General features: G+C 39.3%; 1 protein-coding gene across 1 annotated transcript; it reads left to right on the top strand.

Annotated features, from left to right (window-relative positions):
• Nucleotides 1–553: 553 nt before the first annotated feature.
• LOC130862666 (zinc finger protein 883-like) lies at nt 554–23,554 on the top strand. Its single transcript, XM_057752391.1, has 6 exons — nt 554–859; nt 1,312–1,435; nt 2,007–2,111; nt 16,369–16,428; nt 16,623–16,749; nt 18,021–23,554. Exons 4-6 carry the CDS (start codon nt 16,393–16,395, stop codon nt 19,874–19,876), a joined length of 2,019 nt encoding a protein of 672 aa, XP_057608374.1. The 5' UTR covers nt 554–859; nt 1,312–1,435; nt 2,007–2,111; nt 16,369–16,392; the 3' UTR covers nt 19,877–23,554.
• Nucleotides 23,555–23,630: the final 76 nt, after the last annotated feature.

Below are 23,630 nucleotides of genomic sequence, written 5' to 3'. Positions count from 1 at the left end.
GTTTGGGCTCACATTTTACGCATAAGAAACCAGGACATGACTAAAATTCCAGGTCTGAAACAGGGTGTCCACAATCAGCTAAGGGATGCTCAGGAACTGTTTCATGCAATCGAGCTTTGCTTAGTAATTATTTTGGACACACAAATCAGCTTCAAGAGTACTTATTAATGTAAACTTTGTTTAGAAGACAAAAAAGTTTATTTCCTCCAAAGTTGGGAAAAACTCCAATCAGTTTGTTTGTTTGTTTTCAAGACCAAGTCTCTCTATAGCTATAGAGCCTGTCCTGGAACTAGCTCTTTTAGACTAGGCTGGCGGTGGTGGCACACGCGTTTAATCCTAGCATTTGGGAGGTAGAGGCAGGCGGATCTCTGTGAGCTGGAACTCCACGACAGCCAAGGCTACATAGAGAAACCCTGTTAAAAAAGAAAAAAAGAGCCCTCGGTAGGCGGGTTTAGAGGGAATACGTAACCGGAAGTGGGTGTAGTGGGCGGGACCAGGAAGAATAGCTCGGAAGAACCAGGCCGAAGGGACAGGAAATCCCGCTAGTCTCTTCTGGACTCTGGGAGCCGCGTCGTCTGGAAGTGGGTGAGGAAGACTCCGCTGTGTGTTCGGGGACACGAAAACTCCCCGGAGCCGCAGCCTCCACGCCGGGCGGCCTGGGAAAGTCAGCAGCGCAGTGGCGGGAACCGCAGCCCGGCGGCCCTGGAACCTCCCAGGTCAGAGGAGCTGCGGGGCTGGGACCAGGAGGACACTGTCAGCTCCCGCAGTCCTGCACGTGGCTCTGGCGGCGGCGGCGGCGGCGGCGGCGGCGGCGGCGGCGGCGGCGGCGGCGGCAGCTCACTTCTTCACCTGCAGCCAGGTGCTTTCTTATGCGCCACGCGCACCCCTTAAACTTGTTCATCTGTCCGTCACAGTCGCAGGCTCTCTTACCTGGTCTCTGTCAGCCTTGGCTCTATTGCTCATCGTCCTCCCTCAGCGTGTTCTCTTAGCTGCTACCCTGCCTACCTCCAAAGATACCCGGGTTTCCACTTCTTTAGCCTTATAGACCCTGCTTTCAATATTATGTTGTTTGTGTCTTGGTATGCTGTGTTCTTATGTTACACCCAAGGACCAGGCAAACCCAACATGCATGCTGCGAGAGTATATCAGGCCACACTATTTTATAGTTCGCAAATGCACTTTAAACAAAATTATAAAGCATCTTTTAAGTATTCATGATCACTCACCTGTATCAGAAACATGTCTCTTTTGTTGAGGAAAAGCACTCCGCCTATGTACACGTGACCAACATTTTTTTTTTGTTAATTTCAGGATTTGTTGACATTTAGTGCTGTGAATGTGAACTTCTTGTAGGAGTGGAAATGCCTAGACCCTGCTCACGGGGCTTTTAGCTGAGATCTCCTATTAAAGAACTGTAGCCGTTGGGATTCTGAGGGTAAGAATAATGTTCTTGCAGTCTCCCTTGCTTCTGCTCCGGGTTCCTGGGAAAACTACTCTGGATGTGTGGTAGCTGTGTGTGAATGAGTCTCGCATCTCACAGGGTAAACTGAAATCCAAGGAGAAAGAGGCATTTTATTTTATTTATTTTTGGTTGTTTTTTTTTTTTTTTTTTTAAGATTTATTTATTATGTATACGGTAGTCTCAATACTCTGCCTGCAGGCCAGAAGAGGGCACCAGACCCCATTACAGATGGTTGTGAGCCACCATGTGGTTGCTGGGAATTGAACTCAGGACCTTTGGAAGAGCAGGCAGTGCTCTTAACCACTGAGCCATCTCTCCAGCCCCTGGTTGGTTGGTTTTTGAAGATGGTTTCTCTGGAGCCTGTCCAGGAACTAGCTCTTGTAGACCACGCTGGCCTTGAATTCACAGAGATCCTCTGCCTCTGCCTCCCCAGTGCTGGGATTATATGCCACCACTGCCTGGCTAGAGATCTTTTTCTTAGTATTTTCTCTTTCCTTTTGGCAGGTGTTAGCATCTTTACTTTCTGCTCCTTGAAAACTTTTAGGTGTTTTCTGAAGAATCTCACATTGCTCAGTCAGTCCTGCTCACCTGGGAATCAAAACAAAGAGCTCTGGATGGTGAAGAGAGGAGACAATAGCAAAGGATCCAGGTGTGCTACAGTGATTGAGGAAGGCGTAAAGAGACTGGGAAGGGCTCAAGTGACAGAAAAATAGGACATGAGATTGGTTTTGCCACATTCTGTTTAATTCTAAAGAATTCCACAGAGAATAATCTCAGGATTTCCTATTGGTAGGTGTTTGAAGACTGTGTATGTAAAAAATTAATACAGAGGCAAATATAATTTTATTTGACTTCGCATGGGAAAGATGTCCCTCTTTAATTTCCATTTCTGGTTGTGTTTTTTTATATCACTATTAAGTGGTTTCATTAGTATAATTTTTTTAAAGATTCATTTATTTATTATTTATACAGTGGTCTACCTGCATGTGTGTCTGCACACCAGAAGAGGGCACCAGATCTCATTATGAGATGGTTGTGAGCCACTATGCGTTTGCTGGGAATTGAACTCAAGACCTCTGGAAGAACAACTAGTATTCTTAACCTCTGAGCCATCTCTCCAGCCCCTCATTACTATAATTTTAACATGCCATTTAGTTGGGACTATTTAATTTAAGCCTCTTGGTTGATCCTGTACACAGAGTTTTTTGAGCATCTTAGAGTTCCTTCAGGTTCTTTTAGGTTAATTTCTCTATTTTCTAAAATAATACCAGCAAAATTTTTTTTAAGATTTATTTATTTATTATGTATACAGTATCCTTAGTACTCTGCCTGCATGCCTGCAGGCCAGAAGAGGGCACCAAATCTCATTACAGATGGTTGTGAGCCACCATGTGGTTGCTGGGAATTGAACTCGGGACCTTTGGAAGAGCAGGCAGTGCCCTTAACTGCTGAGCCATCTCTCCAGCCCCACCAGCAAAATTTTGATAAGGTTTGTTTACTATCTCTGCTGAGTGTTTAAGCTCCATTTGCATTGTCTTCCCTTTGATATTCCATTGTCTGTCTTCAACACGCCATGGTTTGCATTACTACAAGTTTTATATATTTTGAAATTACCTCTGGGTTTGATCCTTCTGTCTTTGTCTTTGCAGTTTTTTGGTTTCTCACAATTTTATAAATCTTAGGAATTCCTGACTTTCTGCATTTATAAAAAAACTGCCTGTAAGATCTTGGTATATATTATTGAGAATATTTACAGACCATAAACATCGTTTTATATTTCCTCATGTTTGAATGAATGAGAGCATGCATTCAGTGAGTCAGTGTTCACATGCCTCTTTTGTATTCTCTGCTCCTTCTAATGTTGATGTCAGTATTCTAGGTTTTTGGAGAAGACACGTTTTAAATATTGATCTCTACTAGGTTCGAAGAGTTGCTCTATTTTTAAGAAATGGCCACACTGGAGGATGCTCATTGAAGTTTGAGAAAACTGGGCACCTTCTGATGTTTAGTGGATGTTTCTCTGCAGAGCTGCTAGGCATTATTGGTTTTCTGTTTATGGTCATCTTGCTCAGTGGTAGATATTGAAGCTTCCTGTATCATTGTCTATTTGCTTCCTATAGGTCAGTCATTGATTGCTTCATGTAATTGGAAACTTGTAAAATACATTCATATTGATCACATACCTTTCTGGAAATGGACCCTTTGATCATTTATTAATATTCTTTGTTTTTTACACTTATAGATTCATCTTTTCCTGTTACCTACCATAATCATGATCAACCCTCATCACAGGAAATCTTTATAAAGTTTCTTCATTCTTAGCACTAAGTATGATTATGTTTGAAGTAAATACTTTCATAGGAAGTATATATTTTGATTTTAGGATCATTTAGGGCTAGTATATATTTTGGTTTTAGTATTATCCTGTTTTCATGTTTGGTTTGGTGCATATTATCCATATGCATTTCAAGAAATCACTGAAGAGCCGGGTGGTGGTGGCGCACGCCTTTAATCCCAGCACTTGGGAGGCAGAGGCAGGCGGATCTTTGTGAGTTCGAGTCCAGCCTGGTCTACAAGAGCTCATTCCAGGACAGACTCCCAAACCACAGAGAAACCCTGTCTCGAAAAACCAAAAAAAAAAAAAAAGAAATCACTGAAGAAAATTATAAACACTATTTTGTGATTTTTTTTTTGTATTATGTTTCTTTTCCTCTTTCTATTTCATTGATAGTTTGCAATTTATTTCATTCCTTTAAAATTGGAGTAGTATCTTCACTAGGTTTTATCTTTTTAAAAAAAGATTTATTTATTTTGTATACAGTGTTTTATTTGCATGTATGCCTGCAGGCCAGAAGAGGGCACCAGATTTCATTACAGATGGTTGAGCTACCATGTAGTTGCTGGGAATTGAACTCAGGACTTCTGGAAGAACTATCAGTGCTCTTAACCTCTGAGCCATCTCTCCAGCCCTAGGTTTTATTTTTTTATTGTTTAGTTGTCCATAAAACTGCACACTGGCCGGGCGGTGGTGGCGCACGCCTTTAATCCCAGCACTCGGGAGGCAAAGGCAGGTGGATCTCTGTGAGTTCGAGACCACCCTGGTCTACAGAGCTAGTTCCAGGACAGGCTCCAAAACCACAGAGAAGGACAGGCTCCAAAGCCACAGAGAAACCCTGTCTCGAAAAACCAAAAAAAAAAAAAACCAAAAAAAAAAACCTGCACACTGACTTTTCTGCTGTTGCAGTGAGTTGGATTCCCACTGAAGAACACGGTCTCTCTGTTCTTCCTTCTGCCTTTTCTCTAGTGTATGCTGTTTAACACCATGAGTGTAGATACCGACTGGGCAGAGAATTGTCAGTGTACACAAGAGGAGTATTTTCTTCATCCGTAAATGTGTGGAACATGTGCTATTTACATTTAGGCTATGCTACAGCTTTTTCGCATTGTCACTTTTTTTGGTTTATTTCTTGATTAAAATATTTAGTTTGCTTTTTTTTAACTTCTTGGTAAAATCTGGGCATATATGTATTGTACTATAAAATGTTTGCTAATAAGTTTCACCATTTAGTATGCTGTTTCTTTATACTTTGGGGTATACATTTTTTTCAGTTTCACACAGTCAGATTTCACCAATTTATTGATTTTCACCTATTTTCATTCTTTTATATGTGGATATGAACCTTTCCCTTCAACACAGGTTGATGAGGCTGTCATCTGTATGATAAGTTTTTGGTATTTTCAGTTGGTCACCCAGGTTGGGTTGGTTCTGGATCTGCTGCTCACAGTGTTTTAGGTGTCCCCTCTTCTGTCCCTGCCATGGTGCTATTGTTCCTCTAGATCTACAGTATCATCTGAAATCACAGCTGGGATGACTCAAGTTTTACTCTCTTTGTCCGGGATTGCTCTGGCTCTTAGGGTCTTTGGTATTTGTAAGTAATGTAAATTTGTATTGGTCTCCTTTCTGTACCTGTGAAGTAAATCATGGGTAGCTTGATTGTCACAAATTTTGAGCTAATTATATGAATTTTGTTTTTTTTTGTTTGTTTTGTTTTTTGTTTTGTTTTTCGAGACAGGGTTTCTCTGTGGTTTTGGAGCCTGTCCTGGAACTAGCTCTTGTAGACCAGGCTGGTCTCGAACTCACAAAGATCCGCCTGCCTCTGCCTCCCGAGGGCTGGGATTAAAGGCGTGCGCCACCACCGCCTGGCTTTATATGAATTTTGTAAGACTGTCCTTCCCACAAGAATGCATTCTGTTCTATGTGCATGCCCATTTTTTCCTTCTTCCAGTGTTATCCTGTATTCCTTCAGTGAATTCAGGTTTCTATTTCAATGATCTCTCTTGTGCTTGGTTAGTTTTTTCTTTTTTTAACTATTGTTTTGATTGTTTACTGCTCAGTTTGAATTAAATAATAGAAGCAAAAACAGATAGTATAAATCTTGTCTAATTGGTTGGTTGAGTACACAAAAAACAAAAGTTCTACCTCCAAATAGACATTGATATCTCCTCTTAAGTTTTATTTCTATAAATTTTGTTCAATTTTGATAATAAAATATTGATATTTAATGAATGCACATTTTAATTTGCTCGTTCTTACCCTCTGGTCATGCCCTGTCTTATCCATGGTAGATGTGTTTTCTTCCCTGTTGTCCTTCTCATATTTCATGTATGATTTTGGGCAAGTTTAGGCTGTGTACAAGGCTGTAATGTGTTGATAATTCTAATTGTCATATGGCAAAAGAGTTTTTCATATGTCACATTCCTATCCTCCAGCTCTTAAATCTTTTATCTCCTCTTCTGTAATGTTCCTTGCAGTTTATATGTGGGAATATGTAATTCCCATCATAGCCTGTGCAGTTAGCATTCAGTTTTTCTCAGTTTTTGATGAGGTATAATTCTCTAAAATAACTATTGTCCATTGAAAACAGAGTTTCTTAGACCCTTGCCGAAACCAACACCAAGCTGTGGTGTGTTCAGAATCAGTAAAAGGCAGTTTGAATATTTGTACATGTAGCAGAATGTAAGTAGTGAATTCTGTATTAGAGCCTTTGACCTTCACCATCCCAGGCTTTTGGCTATTCATGTATTTCTTTTTTTTCGAGACAGGGTTTCTCTGTAGCTTTTTGGTTCCTGTCCTGAAACTAGCTCTTGTAGACCAGGCTGGTCTCAAACTCACAGAGATCCGCCTGCCTCTGCCTCCCGAGTGCTGGGATTAAAGGCGTGCGCCACCACCGGCCGGCCCATTCATGTATTTCCTTCTGTGAACCTGCTTCAGATCAAGCCAGAAGACCTGTTACCCACAAAATAGTCATGCTAACTATGACACCAATGGCATGTTTCGCCTGGCGGGTTAGGATTATAGCATACAACATCCAAATCTGATTGGCCTTTGATAACTCTGCTCACTTCCCAGCTTGCGTAACAGGTTTTTTTTTGTTTGTTTGTTTGTTTGTTTTTTTCGAGACAGGGTTTCTCTGTGGTTTTGGAGGCTGTCCTGGAACTAGCTCTTGTAGACCAGGCTGGTCTCGAACTCACAGAGATCCGCCTGCCTCTGCCTCCCAAGTGCTGGGATTAAAGGCATGCGCCACCACCGCCCGGCCAGCCTGCTAACACAGTTTTTGACACTATGAATGCTACCATGTTTGTCCTGGGAAACAATTCAGGTTCTTGATAATGTTAAAACTGAAACACAGTATCTTTTACTGGAGCAGGAATTTTTGATTGGTTGCCGATAGCGTTGACATTTCTCAGCCTGTATGTTATCCTGGTATTTTCCCATGAAAACGCATGTATTGATATGCCCATTTTTCCTTGCCATTCTGATGCTGACCATGATGAGCCGCTGTGCATCAAATTTTAAATATTGTAAATTCACCACAACTTTAACCCGGCTCTCAAAATTCTGTTGTGTTGTCACTAAATTTTCATTTACATGAGCTGAGGCATATCCTGATCTTTTCACTCTTTTTTTTTTGTTTTGGTTTTTCGAGACAGGGTTTCTCTGTAGCTACGGAGCCTGTCCTGGAACTAACTCTTGTAGACCAGGCTGGATCTTTTCACTCTTATTGTGGTTGTTGAAATATTTAAAGAGTGGTGTTCTGGTAGAGTATTTTCGTTATCCATTTTCTTTGGTATTGTGGTTATTCCAAAGTTCCTAGAGTTTAACTTTAAAAAAAAAAAAAAATTTATTTATTTATTTATTTATTTATTATGTATGCAATATTCTGTCTGTGTGTATGTCTGTAGGCCAGAAGAGGGCACCAGACCTCATTACAGATGGTTGTGAGCCACCATGTGGTTGCCGGGAATTGAACTCAGGACCTTGGGAAGAGCAGGCTATGCTCTTAACCACTGAGCCATCTCCCCCGCCCCTCCCCCCCCCCTCCCGGAGTTTAACTTTATCCATACTTTTTAACTCCTCTGGTCCACTGCTTGCACCCGGAGCTTTCTAGAGCGTGTGCACAGTTACTCATCATTCTGTTATTCCTAGTTATCCACATTTTTTATTGCATTAGTCCCCTTGTATTTCATGTATGTTTTGAGGCAGATTTCTGTATCAAGGTAAACTCAGCTTTGTGTGATGATGGTCTAGCATTCTTTTTCTTTCAGTTTTTGACAATATTCTTTTGAGGGTTAGTGTAGGAATTTGTAAAGGAATTAGAGAAAGAAGGGAACCCCCGCACCCTGGGGGCTCCCCCCAGACCTGGAATTAGGCACAAAGTATATCCAAATACCTGTTTTTACAGAGAGAAATTTTATTGAGCAGGAAAGAAAAGTTAAAATGACTACCTTCTGTCTCTGGCAGAAAAACAGCAGCAAATGACTTCGTGGGTGGAATATTTTTGTTGTTTTGTTTTGTTTTTTGAGACAGGGTTTCTCTATGTAACAGTTCTGGCTGTCCTGGTACTCATTCTGTACACCAGGCTAGCCTCGTAGATCTGCCTGCCTCTGCGCATTCTGTGTTCTGGGATTAAAGGCGTGTGCCACCACTGCCCAGCTTCAGGTTTTTTTTTTGGGGGGGGGGCAGGTCATGAATATCTTTATTGTCAAACAGCACATGTAGATTTCATCTTTTCTATGTTCTCTGCATGTAGCACTAAATGGGCAAGCAGCTTGCATGAGGCACGGGTGAGAACAAGAGGCAGGCTTGTGAATAAAGGGGTTTCGTTTTCAAGTCCACTTTGTGAACAGGTGTCGTGATTTTCATGGCCAGGACCCTGGGTATGCTGGGAGCCCAAACATCTCTTCAGCTCGAACAAAAGAGAAAAAGCCATTCCAGGGGAAAAGGCCCCAACACTCCTTTCCACCCAGGAGCCAGAGACAGACAGAGCCTGCTGGCTTTTCATAGCAAAGCCTTTCTAGATCACATCGGTGCTAAGCCATTATCAGAGAGTATGTTTGTGCTCCTGGGGGCGAATTGAAAGTGCAGTGGAAGCCGGGCGGTGGTGGCGCACGCCTTTAATCCCAGCACTCGGGAGGCAGAGGCAGGCGGATCTCTGTGAGTTCGAGACCAGCCTGGTCTACAAGAGCTAGTTCCAGGACAGGCTCCAAAACCACAGAGAAACCCTGTCCCGAAAAAGCAAAAAAAAAAAAAAAAAAAAAAAAAAAGAAATGCATTTCTAACAATCTGACCTAAGAAAGGGGAAAGTTATCGTCTCTTCAAACAACTCGGAGAAACTTTTCTAAACAGGACACATAGTCGATGCAAAAGCTCCAGTTAAATTGCTCAATTAAAAACGAATTTAATAACTGGCAAGTGCATGCCAGCTGCCAGCCCTGTGAACGGGAAGAATTAGGTTCTCTCCAAATACTGCTGACATCAGCTTTCATTAGAAGAGCAGCCATTTATTTCCACTAATGTGAAATTGAGTCTTTGTTTACAAGATGCCTAAGGAGCATGGTAATGGATACAAATGCCAAGGTCGACAGCCTGCGCCTCGCATGGTTGCTGGTTGAGTGGCAGTTTTAAGACAGCATCCAAATCAGTGGTTTTCAGTCTTTAGAATTAAAGTCACCTGATTCAAAAAGAGTAAAAAACCTCTGTTGCCCATGCAACCCCCCTCCCACGCAGTATACCAGGACCTCCTGGGTGAGGACTGGGCTCAGTGGATTTTGGAGTGCCTCTGATAGCAATGTGCACCTAAGACTGCATGAATGATGCTTTCCAGGACAAGGCCTTGCAAGTGTACTAGCCAAGCGGCCCAGGTGTGGGCATCAGTGAGCATGGCACAGGGCTGGATGTCTGTGCATTGGGGTGGATGGAACCAAAGGTACCCGTAGGCTTTCTGCTCTTGGATTGGTGGCCTGACTAGATCTTACTTTTAGCATGATATTGATGTATCATGAGGAGGGGTTTGGCTTTTGTTAAATTGTCAGCTGGCTTCCTTGTAACCCTGATACAGAACAAGTAGAATTCTTAAGAAGAGAAAAAGGGAAAACTCTGTGTTAGAATGGGATAAGATGCTTTGGTAAAGGAGACAGCGGATGAGGGAGAAGGAGAAGGGAACAAGGGAAAGGGAGCAGGGATATTTGTCCTAGAGGGACAGAACACTGCCTCTGAATAGAGGGGATAGAGTGGTGACACATAGGCAAATGTCAGTTCATAAAGGTGAAGGGGGAAAGCCCATGTTGGGAAAAGGTGATTAATTTGACATATTAAATAGTTGAACAAAAGGGGACTTCTGATTGCTAGACTTCAATTCTTCCATAGCTGGACCTTGGGAGAAACATCATGAGAATGAAGTGGCCAAATAAGGGAATGAGCCTTGTTGGCTAGATCTGGGGATGTAATCTAATCCATCCAGAGGCACATGTTCCAGTGGGTTAGTGTCCCCAGTGGGCTAGTGTCCTTTCAAAGAATTCAGTACTGAAACAATCCAGTCCTCAGGCACTGCTAGTGGGAAGTGACTGCATCAGTTTTAGTACTTAGTTATGCCTGGCCTCGTTTTATGAAAGAGAAGTTTGAATTCTTCACTTGTCTTTAGGACATCATCCTTTTTCTTCTTTTTTTCTCCTTCCTTCCTTCCTTCCTTCCTTCCTTCCTTCCTTCCTTCCTTCCTTCCTTCCTTCCTTCCTTCCTTTCTTTCTTTTTTCTTCAAGACAGGGTTTCTCTGTCTCTAAAGAAAGAACTTGAAGACATCAGAAAATGGAAAGATCTCCCACAATCTTGGATAGGTCGGATCAACATAATAAAAATGGCAATCTTACCAATTTTTTTTTATCTATTGAGGTTTGCTTTGTTACCGAGTATATGATCCATTTTAGAGAAGGTACCATGAAGTTCCTTGAAGAAGTTATAATCTTTTGTGCTTTGGGTGCAGTGTTCTATAGACATCTGTTAAATCCATTTGAATCATGACATCTGTCAGTTCTCTTATTTATCTGTGAAGCTTTTGCTTGGCAGATCTGTCCATTGGTGAGAGTGGGGTGTTGACTTCTGCTATTAGTGTGTGGGGTTTGATGTGTGACTTAAGCTTTAGTAGTGTTTTTTTTTTTACAGATGTAGGTGCTTTTGTATTTGTGGCATAGATAATCAGAATTGAGACTTCATCTTGGTGGATATTTCAAGCTATGAATTTTGAGATGGCCGTCTTCATGTCTTTTGATTACTTTTAGTTTGAAGTGTATTTTGTTAGATATTAGTATAGCTATACCACCTTGTTTTTTAGGTCCATTTGATTGGAAAACCTTTTCCCAACCATTTAAGGTAATGCTTGTCTTTAAAGTTGAGGTGTTTTTCTTGTATGCAGCAGAAGGATGGATTCTGTTTTCATATCCAATCTGTGTTACAGGGTTGAATTAAAGACACCAGGATGAGGTAAAGGGGCTAAAAATCTGATGGCAAAGACGTCTACTTACAATGGGAATTGTCTGTCTATGTTTCCTTATTTTTCTCGAATCAATCCATCATTTCTCATATTGCCTTCTTGTTCTCCCTTTTTCTACCCATTACAAATATTCCCAGTCATTTATACCCTAAAACTAGTAATTTTTCAGCCCTACCATGTTTCAGGGTCAAAATTCTTTTGCCCCATAGACAATCAGATAAGGATTTTTACATATGTACCCCCCTACAGATCCATGAGAGTGGCTAGTACACATCCAATGAACTTTTTTTTTCAAATATTTATTTATTTATTATGTATGCAATATTCTGTCTGTGTGTATGTCTGCAGGCCAGAAGAGGGCACCAGACCTCATTACAGATGGTTGTGAGCCACCATGTGGTTGCTGGGAATTGAACTCAGGACCTCTGGAAGAGCAGGCAATGCTCTTAACCGCTGAGCCATCTCTCCAGCCCCCCCAATGAACTTCTTAATGGAAAGTTAGTTAAGAAAGGAATTAAACCATCAGGCAATTCTAGAAGGGAAGGTTAGTGTGCTATGCTACATTTTTAAGGGGTTAGTAAAGGGCTAAAAAGTTTATTTCTAGTGTGCCACTTTTTTCTCTCTCCCAGAATGCATAGAATCAAGTAACCAAGCAACCTACCTAAGCAGTCATGGAGAATCTGGCTCTTGATCAGATAGCACATTCACCAGATGGTGTATTTTCTACCAGCTTAAGTCTGGAGTTAGACTTACTGCTCTAAGCGAAGAAGAGACCTAGGACTCTAAATTGTTAGTTTCAGGCTATGCTGTTATCAGCCATTCTGATTGTGGGCATTGTGGGTCTTTCTCTGGGTTGCAGTTAATTCTGCTGTTCTTGAGAGTAAAACACAAGCAGTAAACTTCCTGAACTAAAGTCATAGTAATTCTATGCCCTTAGGTATCTGTGAATATCTTTAATGGGATGTTCTATGCCTAGACCCTAAGCACTGACCAAATGCCTACTGATAAAGATAATTGCAGGAAGGCAGATCTCTGCATTTACCTTGGAGAGAGGAACAAGGCCTGACAGTGGGAAACTGTTCTGAACTAGGGAATGAATTCCCAAATATGTAACAGAAAGGGAGTTAGCTACTGCAAAAAATCTGCAGGAAGGAACAGCCACTTTATTCACAAAGCAATAATGCCAAAAGGCCTTGGTTTTTGTTTTAGCATTTATCAGATCCCTTGATTCTGATAAGTTGCCCGTGAAAAGATGACTGAGCAATTACTGTATAATGTTGCGGGTTATGGCACCTGTATCTTTTTTATAGGTGAATGGAGTCCATTGATATTAATGGACATTAATGACCAGTGATTGCTAATTCCTGATATTTTTGTTTTTTGTTGTTTTGGTGACATGTCTGTGTTTCCATTCTTTGAAATTTGCTAGTGTGGGATGATCTGTTGCCTGGGTGCAGCTAACTTCCTTGGGTTGGAGTTTTCCTTTTAGTACTTTCTTTAGGGCTGGATTTGTAGATAGGTATTATTTAAATCTGGTTTTGTCTTGAAATATCTTTTTATCTTCATCTATGGTGATTAAAAGCTTTACTAGATAGGTATTATTTAAATCTGGTTTTGTCTTGAAATATCTTTTTATCTTCATCTATGGTGATTAAAAGCTTTGCTAGGTATAGTAGTCTGGACTTGCATCCATGATCTCTCAGTTTCTGCATAATGCCTGTCTGACTTCCAGAGTTTTCATCGAGAAGTCGGGTGTAATTCTGATAGGTCTGCCTTTATATGTTAGGTAGGCTTTTGTAGCTTTTAATATTCTTTATTTATTCTCTGTGCTTAGTGTTTTGATTATTATGTGGCAAGAGGACTTTTTTTTTGGTCTAGTCTATTTGGTGTTCTTTAAGCTTCTTGTACTTTCATAGGCATGTTCTTCTTTAGGTTGGGAAAGTTTTCTTCTATGATTCTGTTGAATATATTTTCTGTGCCTTTGAGCTGGACTTCTTCTCTCCCTATTATTCTTAGGTTAAGTTTTTTCATGGTGTCCCAGATTTTCTGGATATTTTTTGTTAAGAATTTGTTGGATTTAACATTTTCTTTGACCAATGAATCTGTTTCCTCTATCGTATCTTCAACACCTGAGATTCTGTCTTCCATCTTTTGTATTCTGTTGTTTAATGCTTGCATTTGTAGTTCCTGATCATTTACTCAGCTTTTCCATTTCCAGAATTCCCTCAATTTGTGTTTTATTGCCTCTATTTTAGTTTTTAAATCTTGAACCCTTTTCTTCACTTGTTTGGTTTATTTTTTCTTGGTTTTTATTAAGGGGTTTGTTGTTTTCTTCTAACTTTTTGTTTGTCTTTTCTTCCATTTCTTTAAGGTAATTTTTCACTTCTTTTAGGGCTTTTCTTCATAAAGTTATTTATAAGGTTATTTTCTTCTGCTTCATCTGTGTTGGAATATTCAGATCTTACTATTATAGAACCACTGGTTTCTGGTTGTGCTGTATTGCTATTTATGTTGTTGAGTGTATTCTTTTTTTAATATTTATTTATTTATTATGTATACAATATTCTGTCTGCAGGCCAGAAGAGGTCACCAGACCTCATTATAGATGGTTGTGAGCCACCATGTGGTTGCTGGGATTTGAACTCAGGACCTTTAGAAGAATAGGCAATGCTCTTAACCACTGAGCCATCTCTCCAGCCCCTGTTGAGTGTATTCTTGCACTGTTCTTCTCTAATCAGAACAGTTGGCACCTGTCCTTCAAGGGGTCCCTCTTTCTCCAATTGGTGCAGTTGGAGGTTTGGCTCCATTGATCATTTTTTAAGGAGCAGGCAGGGAGAGCCTCAGGTGATCACTCCTCACTGTGCAGGTAGGCATGAGGCTCAGGCGGTGCCTCCTCCAGATGCAGATGGAGTTATGTGATCACTCCTTTTGGTACAGGTAGGTCTGAAAGCCATTGCTGTCTGCTTCTGAACCTCTACAGGGTACAAGACCATTGTCCCATAGCACTTTACTCTCTTCTTTTGGAGAATGAAGGCCCTCTCTGGACTATGTTTTTTTTTCTCTCTCCCTAAAGGTTTTTATTACAGAGTGAAATTCTGAAGAGTTATATCAATGTTTCTATTTCTTGCTTTTTTTTTTTTTTTTAGATTTTCAAGACAGGGTTTCTCTGTAGCTTTTGGTTCCTGTCCTGGAACTAGCTCTTGTAGACCAGGCTGGCCTCGAACTCACAGAGATCCGCCTGCCTCTGCCTCCCGAGTGCTGGGATTAAAGGCATGCGCCACCACCAACCGGCTTATTTCTTGCTTTAAAATAATATTTTATTTACATATATGAGGGTTGATCTGCATATTGTTATATATACTGCATGGTGTAGTATGCCCCTCCATCCCTGAGGTCAGCACCAAACCCTTGGCACTGAAGTCAGACACTGTAGCTAATTGCCATTTGTTTAGAGAGAATTAAATTAGGTTTCTTTGCAGGAATAGCAAGTGCGCTTTATCTCTGAGCCATGTCTTCAGGCTCCAGGTTTATATTTCTGGTGAACACTTGTGATAGTATATAACCCTGTGTATTCCAGTCTTTGAAAAATGAAGGTTTAATTATAAATACTTATCTAAGCTTAAATCATGTTAGATGAAAGAGCTCAAATACTGAAGTGAAGAATAAAGTTGAAATTAAGAGGCTTAAAATTTCATCTGAGTCAATCACATGAGCAATAATATATTCAAAATTAATGAAGAGTTAGAATATTTCTCATTCTATTTAAAACATTTGTTTTGATAATAGAAAATATTTGTACTACATTTGAATGAACTGTTGTATAGGCCATGTTTTTACATGTATATTTCTTTTTTTTTGGTTCCTGTCCTGGAACTAGCTCTTGTAGACCAGGCTGGCCTCGAACTCACAGAGATCCGCCTGCCTCTGCCTCCCGAGTGTTGGGATTAAAGGCATGCGCCACCATCGCCCGGCTGCATGTATATTTCTAATTATTATGTACTGAAATACTGTGTGGAATTCATGAGATTGTTCTTTGTCTATATTGTTTGTATCAAGAATTTGAAAATGTAAATAACATTAATGTTGTATAATTCTACTTTTTTATTTACTTCATGGTTGTAAATATTTCTCAAAACATATCTTCACAAACTTGGGTTCTGTGTGTTTGGAACATTGGGTATGTGCAATGATTTTAAACTCCTTACTCTCAAGAAAAAAAATGACTTAAATCATCCATAAATTTTGCATTCCAGCCAGGCAGTGGTGGCGCATGCCTTTAATCCCAGCACTTGGGAGACAGAGGTAGGCGGATGTCTGTGAGTTTGAGGCCAGCCTGGTCTACAAAAGCTAGTTCCAGGACAGGCTCCAAAGCTACAGAGAAACCCTGTCTCGAAAAACCAAATATATAAATAAATAAATAAATTTTTTTTTTTTTTTTTTTTTTTTTTTTTTTGCATTCCATCTTCTACTTATTTGTTCTAGAAAGGGACAAATCATTAACCATTATACCAAGGCCTCAGGATCTCCACTGAACCTTTTAGATTAGAGTCAGGTAAACCCAGCTTCAAACAGGATTGATCTAATGTCCATATTCAAGTAAGGTAAGCAGTTGTATAATGTCAAAGCATACCTTTAATCATTACAGCTTTAACATCTGAGATGTGGCTCTGGGATTCTGTTTCTTATCAACACATATTTCATAAAGGTACGTTCCTGTATCTAAACCTTAAATGTGTATGTTATATTCCCTAAAAATTTGGTGATTGCAAGACTATTATGTCACCCTGTGTTTACAGAGATTGAAAATACAATAAAGACTGAACATTTTAGAAAATATCTTTTATTAAACTTAAATTATAATTTTTATTTTATATAGATATATCCCTGAGTGTTTGTGTGTGTGCACGTGTACTGTGTATGACCCCTGCCTATAAGGTTCATCTGAGAGCATTAGATCTCCTGGATCTGAGATTAAATTCTGTTTTGTAGTATCATAAGTGAAAACTTCAAACTGGACACAAAATTTTCAAATTTATTGATTGTGGCACATCTTTTTTTTTTTTTTTTTTTCCTGCTACTCAGGTCTTAGAATACATCAGAAAATTCATGGAGGAGAGAGTCCTAATGGATGTTTGCAATGTAGTAAGTCAAGTCCTTCTATATATTGTCTCTGAAAGAATAGCAACACCGCACTTCTAGAAAAATTTTGACCTTTAAAATTTGCCATGCCTCATCTATATCATAGACATGTCTCTGTCTCTAATTCTTTAGGTTTCTTTTACTCAAGATATCATTTGTGGAGCAGTGCATGGTAAATAGGTAATTCTCCATTGCAGGGTCTGTTATCCTTCAGAGATGTGGCTGTGGACCTCTCTCAAGAAGAATGGGAATGTCTAGACTGTGCTCAGAAGGCATTGTACATGGATGTGATGTTAGAGAATTACAGCAATCTACTTTTTGTGGGTAAGAGTTCTCTTACTGTAGAATTCCTGATTCATCCTTTTCATTTACCTAATTTGTGTATATATGTAAATCTTTGAACCTAGATAATCCCACAAATGAGGAAAATTCTGGTTACTAACATAACTTTTTAATAGTGCTTTATTTGCATTATTCTGTGTTTTCTAGAAGAGTAACCAATCCTATACTCTCTGTGGTCTTTTTAGCCCTCCTATGTAATATATAAAGAAAATTTCAAAGTTCAAAGAATATTGACTGTTCATAGCAAGGTAATATATTGCAGAACTCATAATAATTAGAATGTTTTTATTTTGCTACTGCATTAAACTCTTCCTATTTCTGATTATAAACAATGCAAAAGGTTTTAGAAAAAAAAAACTGCTGTTTGTGTGAATGTTGTTTTTGTTTATTTTTGAGATGTGGTTGCTATGTTAGTTTGGTGCAGTATTATTTTTAATATTTGCACTTTGGAGGCTGAAGTGGGAGGACTTGGTGAGTTCCTTGCTAACCTGGAATTAGCTGACATAAGTTGTACTGTGTGACTCTGTCTCAAAAACATAAGAAATATTGAGACATTCTTCATATGATCCTTCACAGAGCTTATTTCTCAAATTCTTTACTGGTCAAACACCTGTTTGTCTTACGAACTACAAGGTACCATTTTTAGATAATATGAGAAGGCTATGCATGGGACTGATGTAGATCCTCTACATATATACGACAGTTGTTTAGTTTGATGTATTTTTGGGACTCTTATCAGTTGGATCAGGGCATTTACCTAATGCTTTGACTTACTATTGGGAAGCTATTTCTCATAATGGGTTGTGTTGTCCAGCCTTAATACAAAGGGAGGAGCTAAGACCTACCCAAACTTAATATGTCAGTGCTTTGTTGATACCCATGGAAGGCCTACCTCTTTGAGAACTGAAACAGAGAATGCCTTGATGGGGGGATAGACAGCAGGCAGAGAAAGGTATCAGAAAGAGAGGAGGGAGTTGGCACTACAGTAAGGATGTCAAATAAATGAAAAATATTGAAAAAAGAATAAAAGGAATGAGTTGGCCATTATTGGCCCTAGTGATTTGATATAAATCAGATTGGGGATTCTTATGAGCATCCATTTAATGATTATGAAGTAGAAAAGTCCTCTGTTAAAAGCTCTATCCCTGAAAGTTACTAGTTTATATGTTGTAGAAAACCTAAAAAAAAATCAGTTGGTGAATCTGTTAGTCATGCATTAATTGCTATTATTCACAATTGTACTAATTTTTCAGAGAACCATCACATATGTGGTAAATGTGAGAAGGTCTTGCATCAAGGCACAAAGCATTTTATTCATGATCATGAAAATATCCAAGAGAAGTTGTATAAATGTAATGAGCTTTGCAAAGTGATTCATGAGCCCTGCCAGTGTATACCTCATAACACAAGTGATACTGCAGAAAATTACAAGTACAGATTTAGTAACCACAGAAATGCCTCTGGTGAAACCTTAAACCTCAACAGACACAAAAATGGAAGTGCTGGAGAAGAACCTTGCAAATATAAAGACTCTGTAAACTGTTTCCATCTGCGTTCCATCATTAGCCAAAATCAAAGAACTCATACAGGAAAGAAGAAGCACAAAAATACCAAGTATGATAAATATTTTGATTCTAAACATAAACTCAAGCTAAAACAAACCAATAGTGGAATGAAATCACACCAATGCTGGAAATGTGGAAAATTATTCAAGACTCACTCATCTCTCATTAGGCATCAGAGAGCACATACTGGAGGAAAAACCTATAAATGTACAAGATGCAGTAAATCCTTTCTGCATTTTTTGCAACTCAAAGTACATTACAAAGTCCACTGTAGAGAAAAATTCCACAAATGTTCAGAATGTGGTAAGTGCTTTTGTCACACATCAGACTTTGAAAGACATTACAGGATCCACATTAAAGAGAAACGTTACAAATGTAGTGAATGTGACAAATCCTTTCAGAGTGCCTCCTATCTTAGAATACATCAGAGAATCCATACAGGAGAGACTTACAGATGTAGTGAATGTGACAAATGCTTTACCACAAAAGACCGTCTTAGAAGTCATCAGAGAATCCACACAGGAGAGAGACCTTACAAATGTAGTGAATGTGACAAATCCTTTACCCAGAAAGTTCATCTTATGTCTCACCAGAGAACTCATACAGGAGAGAAACCTTACAAATGTAGTGAATGTGACAAGTGCTTTACCACAAAAGACCATCTTCGAACTCATCAGAGAATCCACACAGGAGAGAAACCTTATAAATGTAGAGAATGTGACAAAAGCTTTACAAGTGCCTCAAATCTTAGATCACATTCAAAAAGACACACGGGTGTGAAACCTTACCAGTGTAATGAATGTGACAAAAGCTTTAAAAGTGGCTCAAATCTTAGAGTTCATCAGAGAATACATACAGGAGAGAAACCTTACAAATGTAGTGAATGTTACAAATCCTTTACAGAGAAAGGGGCATTTAGAAGCCATCAGAGAATACACACAGGAGAGAAACCATACAAATGTAGTGAATGTGACAGATCCTTTGCTGGGAAAGGGACGTTTAAAAATCATCAGAGAACACATACAGGAGAGAAACCATACAAATGTAGTGAATGTGACAAATCCTTTGCCAAAAAAGTGGCATTTAGTGTTCATCAGAGAGTACATACGGGAGAGAAACCTTATAAATGTAGCAGATGTGAAAAATCTTTTGCTGGGAGAGGCGGTCTTAGAACTCATCAGAGAATCCACACCGGAGAGAAACCTTACAAATGTAGTGAATGTGACAAATGTTTTAACACAAAAGACTCTCTTAGAAGTCATCAGAGAATCCACACAGGAGAGAAACCTTACAAGTGTAGTGAATGTGACAAATCCTTTACCTGGGACTCATCTCTTAGGATACATCAGAGAACACACACAGGAGAGAAACCTTACAAATGCGGTGAATGTGACAAGTCCTTTACCAGGAACTCATCTGTTAGGGTACATCAGAGAACACACACAGGAGAGAAACCTTACAAATGCGGTGAATGTGACAAGTCCTTTACCGCCAAAGCCAGCCTTAGAACTCATCAGAGACTACATACATTACAGAAACTTTAGAATCGTGGCAAGTGTGAGAAATCATTTTTGGTTGGTACAACTCTTAGAATATGTTCTGGAATATTTGCTCACACTGTGAAACCCAAGTGTTAATACCAACCTTGGATCAGGGGCAAGAACCCAGAACTAATTGGCAAGAATTAGCTATAGAGAGTATGAAGCGGTATGGGAGACTGATAGACGCACAGGAAAGAGTAGGGAGTGACTTGGGGCTTACAATTTTCTGAATAGAGATGGTTGAAGAGACATTCTCTTTTTGGGTCTCTGGCCAAAAAGGAAGTTCATTGGTAGCTTCTTGGGCTTTCTGAATTAGCAGGTTTTCGCCCTAACATCTGACTACCAAGTCATCTATTTTCCCTTTCTAGGTAGATCTATGTATGATATTTTTTAGGGTTCACCTTGTTACAGCTTCTTTAGGATGATTAATTGTAGACTCACTATTCTTTGCTTTACAGCTAGTATCCACTCATGAGTGAGTACATACCATGTTCATCTTTCTGAGTCTGAGTTACCTCACTCAGGACTTTTTTCCCCCATCCATTTGCATGCAAATTTTAAGATGTCAGTATTTTTTACCACTGAGTTGTACTCTAATGTGTAAATGTGCCACATTTACTTTTTCCATTCTTTGGTTGAGGGGCATCTACGTTGTTTCCAGGTTCTGGTTATTACAAATAATGCTGCTATGAACATAGTTGAAAAGATGTCCTTTAGTATGATTGAGCATCTTTTGGGTATATGCCCAAGAATGGTATTGCTGGGTCCTGAGGTAGGTTGATTTGCAATTTTCTGTGAAACTGCCATATTGATTTCCAGAGTGGTTGTACAAGTTTTCATTCCCACCAGCAATAGAGGAATGTTCCCTTTACTCTACATTCTCTCCAGCATAAGCTATCGTTGGTATTTTTGATCTTAGCTATTCTGACTGGTGTAAGATGGTATCTGAGAATCATTTTGATTTGCATATCCCTGATGGCTAAGGATACTGAACATTTCCTTAAGTGTCCTTTGGCCATTTGAGATTTTTTTTTGTTGAGACTTTTCTGTTTAGGTCTGTACCCCATTTTTAATGGGGCTGTTTGGAATTTTGTTCTCTAATTTCTTGAGTTCTTTATATATTTTGGGGATCAGACTTTTGTCTGATGTGGGGTTGATGAAGATCTTTTCCCATTCAGTAGGCTGCCTTTTTCTATTATTGACTGTGTCCATTGTTTTACAGAAGCTTCTCAGTTTCCAGAGGTCTCATTTACTCTCAGTGTCTGTGCTGCTGATGTTATAATTAGGAAGTGGTCTCCTATGCCCATGGATTGAAGGCTACTTCCCACTTTTACGTCTGTCAGGTTTAGTGTGGTCAGTTTTATATTGAGGTCTTTAATTCATTTGGACTTGAGTTTTGTGCATTGGTATATTGAATCTATTTTCATTTTCTACATGTTGACATCCAATTATGCCAGCCCCATTTGTTGAAGATGCTTTCTTTTTTTCCATTGTATAATTTTAGCTTCTTTGTCAAAAATTAGGTGTTCATAGGTATGTGGATTCATATCCTGGTCTTCAGTTTGATTCCATTGGTTATCCTGTCTGTTTTCATGCCAATACCTGTAGTAGGAGGCTGCTTGTTCATTTCCAGCTGCCCAGACTCGAAATAATCACACAGAAACTGTATTAATTAAATCACTGCTTAGCCTATTAGCTCTAGCTTCTTAAAAAAAATATTTATTATGTATACAATATTCTGTCTGTGTATATGCCTGCAGGCCAGAAGAGGGCACCAGACCTCATTACAGATGGTTGTGAGCCACCATTTGGTTGCTGGAGATTGAACTCAGGACCTTTGGAAGAGCAGGCAATGCTCTTAACCTCTGAGCCATCTCTCCAGCCCCTAGCTCTAGCTTCTTATTGACTGGCTCTTATATGTTAATTTAACTCATTTCTATTAATTTCTGTATCGCCATGTGACTGTGACTTACTGACAAAGTTCTGTTCAGTGTCTGTCTCTGGCAGGACTACATGGCTTGTCCTGACTCCACCTTCTTTCTTCCAGCATTCAGTTTAGTTTTCCCTGCCTAGCCCCGCTCTGCTGTATCACAGGCCAAGGCAGATTCTTCATTAACCAATAAAAGCAACACATATACAGAAGGACTTTCCACACCATTTTCCCTTTTTGTTTAAATAAAAAGGAAGGTTTTAACTTTAACATAGTAAAATTACATATAACAAAACAGATATCAAGCAAGAATTACAGTTACAATATTTATATCTACTTTATCTTTTATCATAATTAAGGAAAACTATAACTATCTATTCTTCAATTCCATCAAAGACTCTAGAAGGATATAATATTACCTAAGATAACAAAGTACATTGTAAGCAACTTCCAAAACTTGAATTGACAGAGACATCTTGCTGCCTGGACAGTCACCCAAAGTTCTTCTGTATCATTGGAGAATCCATCTTCAGCCTACAGGCACATAATATTCAGTAGACTTCCACAAAGCAGGAAATTTGAAGATTTATTCTGTCTTGTAATGGCGAAGTCCATCAGTTGCTTTTCTCTCTGTCCTGCAGAATGTCTGGCAGACTCTGTCATGAAGTAGGAACCCTGAAGGACTGTCTCACCTTCTTTAGGCAACTTCAGCAGTCATTTTTCTGTGGGTTCTGCAAATCTAGTTCATACAGCACAATAGCAAGCAGTCCAGGCAGAACAGTTTCTTGCTCAAATAGCCAACCAATGCCATAAAGAGGCTCTTCTGTGCCCATTATCCTCTTGAAGTAGAATGATGCTGCAAGGAACAAATGTGTCTCATTGTTGTGAAAAGTCCTAACTTCTTAAACCATTCTAAATCTCATATTCTGAAGGTCTCTGAAACATTTGAAGAATACCTATCTACCAGAAATATATCTCTATATGTCTAGAAAATCTAATGTGCTAGAAGCTTATTACAGATTATTATCTGTTAACCTACACTTCTTAATTATACATTACATTTTAAATGAGCTGGACAAACACTATACCTTAATCAAGATCAAAAATACATATACACAGTATAACAAAATTAACCTTAAATTTCTATCAATAAACTAATATCCATACCGGTGCAAAGTATTCATCTCTATATTATATTCCCCTTTAAATTAAAAAAGTATTTATAAACAATATTTGGGAATTTGGGTGTAGTTCTCTCCAAACTGCTTACTGCTTTTTGCTCAGTGAAGTATTTTTGGGGGTGTTCACAATGACCTTTTGGGGGCTCTTTATCCATCAAACTACCTTAGTCTGGAAGAAATCCATCAGTTATCAGCTTCTGTGGAAAGAAAAGCAGAACCTCTTTTCCAAAGCAACATATCCTTAGACTCAAATTTTGAAGTCAAGAAACCTTTAAAATATATAGGTTGGTTTAGCTTAGCAGCACATAAAATCAAATGTCTCTCTGTACTTAGCTCCTTCACAGTCAAAAAATTCAAATAAAGGGCTGGAGAGATGGCTCAGACGTTAAGAGCACTAGCTACTCATCCAGAGGTCCTGAGTTCAATTCCCAGCAACCACATGGTGGCTCACAACTATCTGTACTGAGATCTGGCGCGGGCATACATTGAGGTAAATAAATAAATCTTTTAAAAATTTCAAATAAGCCAGGCAGTGGTGGCGCCCACCTTTAATCCCAGCACTCAGGAGGCAGAGGCAGGCGGATCTCTGTGAGTTCGAGACCAGCCTGGTCTACAAGAGCTAGTTCCAGGACAGGCTCCAAAACCA

The sequence above is a fragment of the Chionomys nivalis genome, chromosome 2 (genome assembly GCF_950005125.1).
Source record: "Chionomys nivalis chromosome 2, mChiNiv1.1, whole genome shotgun sequence".
In the NCBI taxonomy this organism is placed as follows: Eukaryota; Metazoa; Chordata; class Mammalia; order Rodentia; family Cricetidae; genus Chionomys; species Chionomys nivalis.
Note: the sequence above shows the minus strand (reverse complement) of the source record. Positions and strands in the feature narration are given on the sequence as shown.

Excerpts from the sequence above, each read along its gene's own strand:
- LOC130862666 (XM_057752391.1), top strand. The coding sequence starts at position 16,393 with ATGGAGGAGAGAGTCCTAATGGATGTTTGCAATGTA. Across the intron at positions 16,429-16,622 it reads TAATGGATGTTTGCAATGTA|GGTCTGTTATCCTTCAGAGA; the intron begins GTAAGTCAAGTC and ends TCTCCATTGCAG. Across the intron at positions 16,750-18,020 it reads CAGCAATCTACTTTTTGTGG|AGAACCATCACATATGTGGT; the intron begins GTAAGAGTTCTC and ends CTAATTTTTCAG.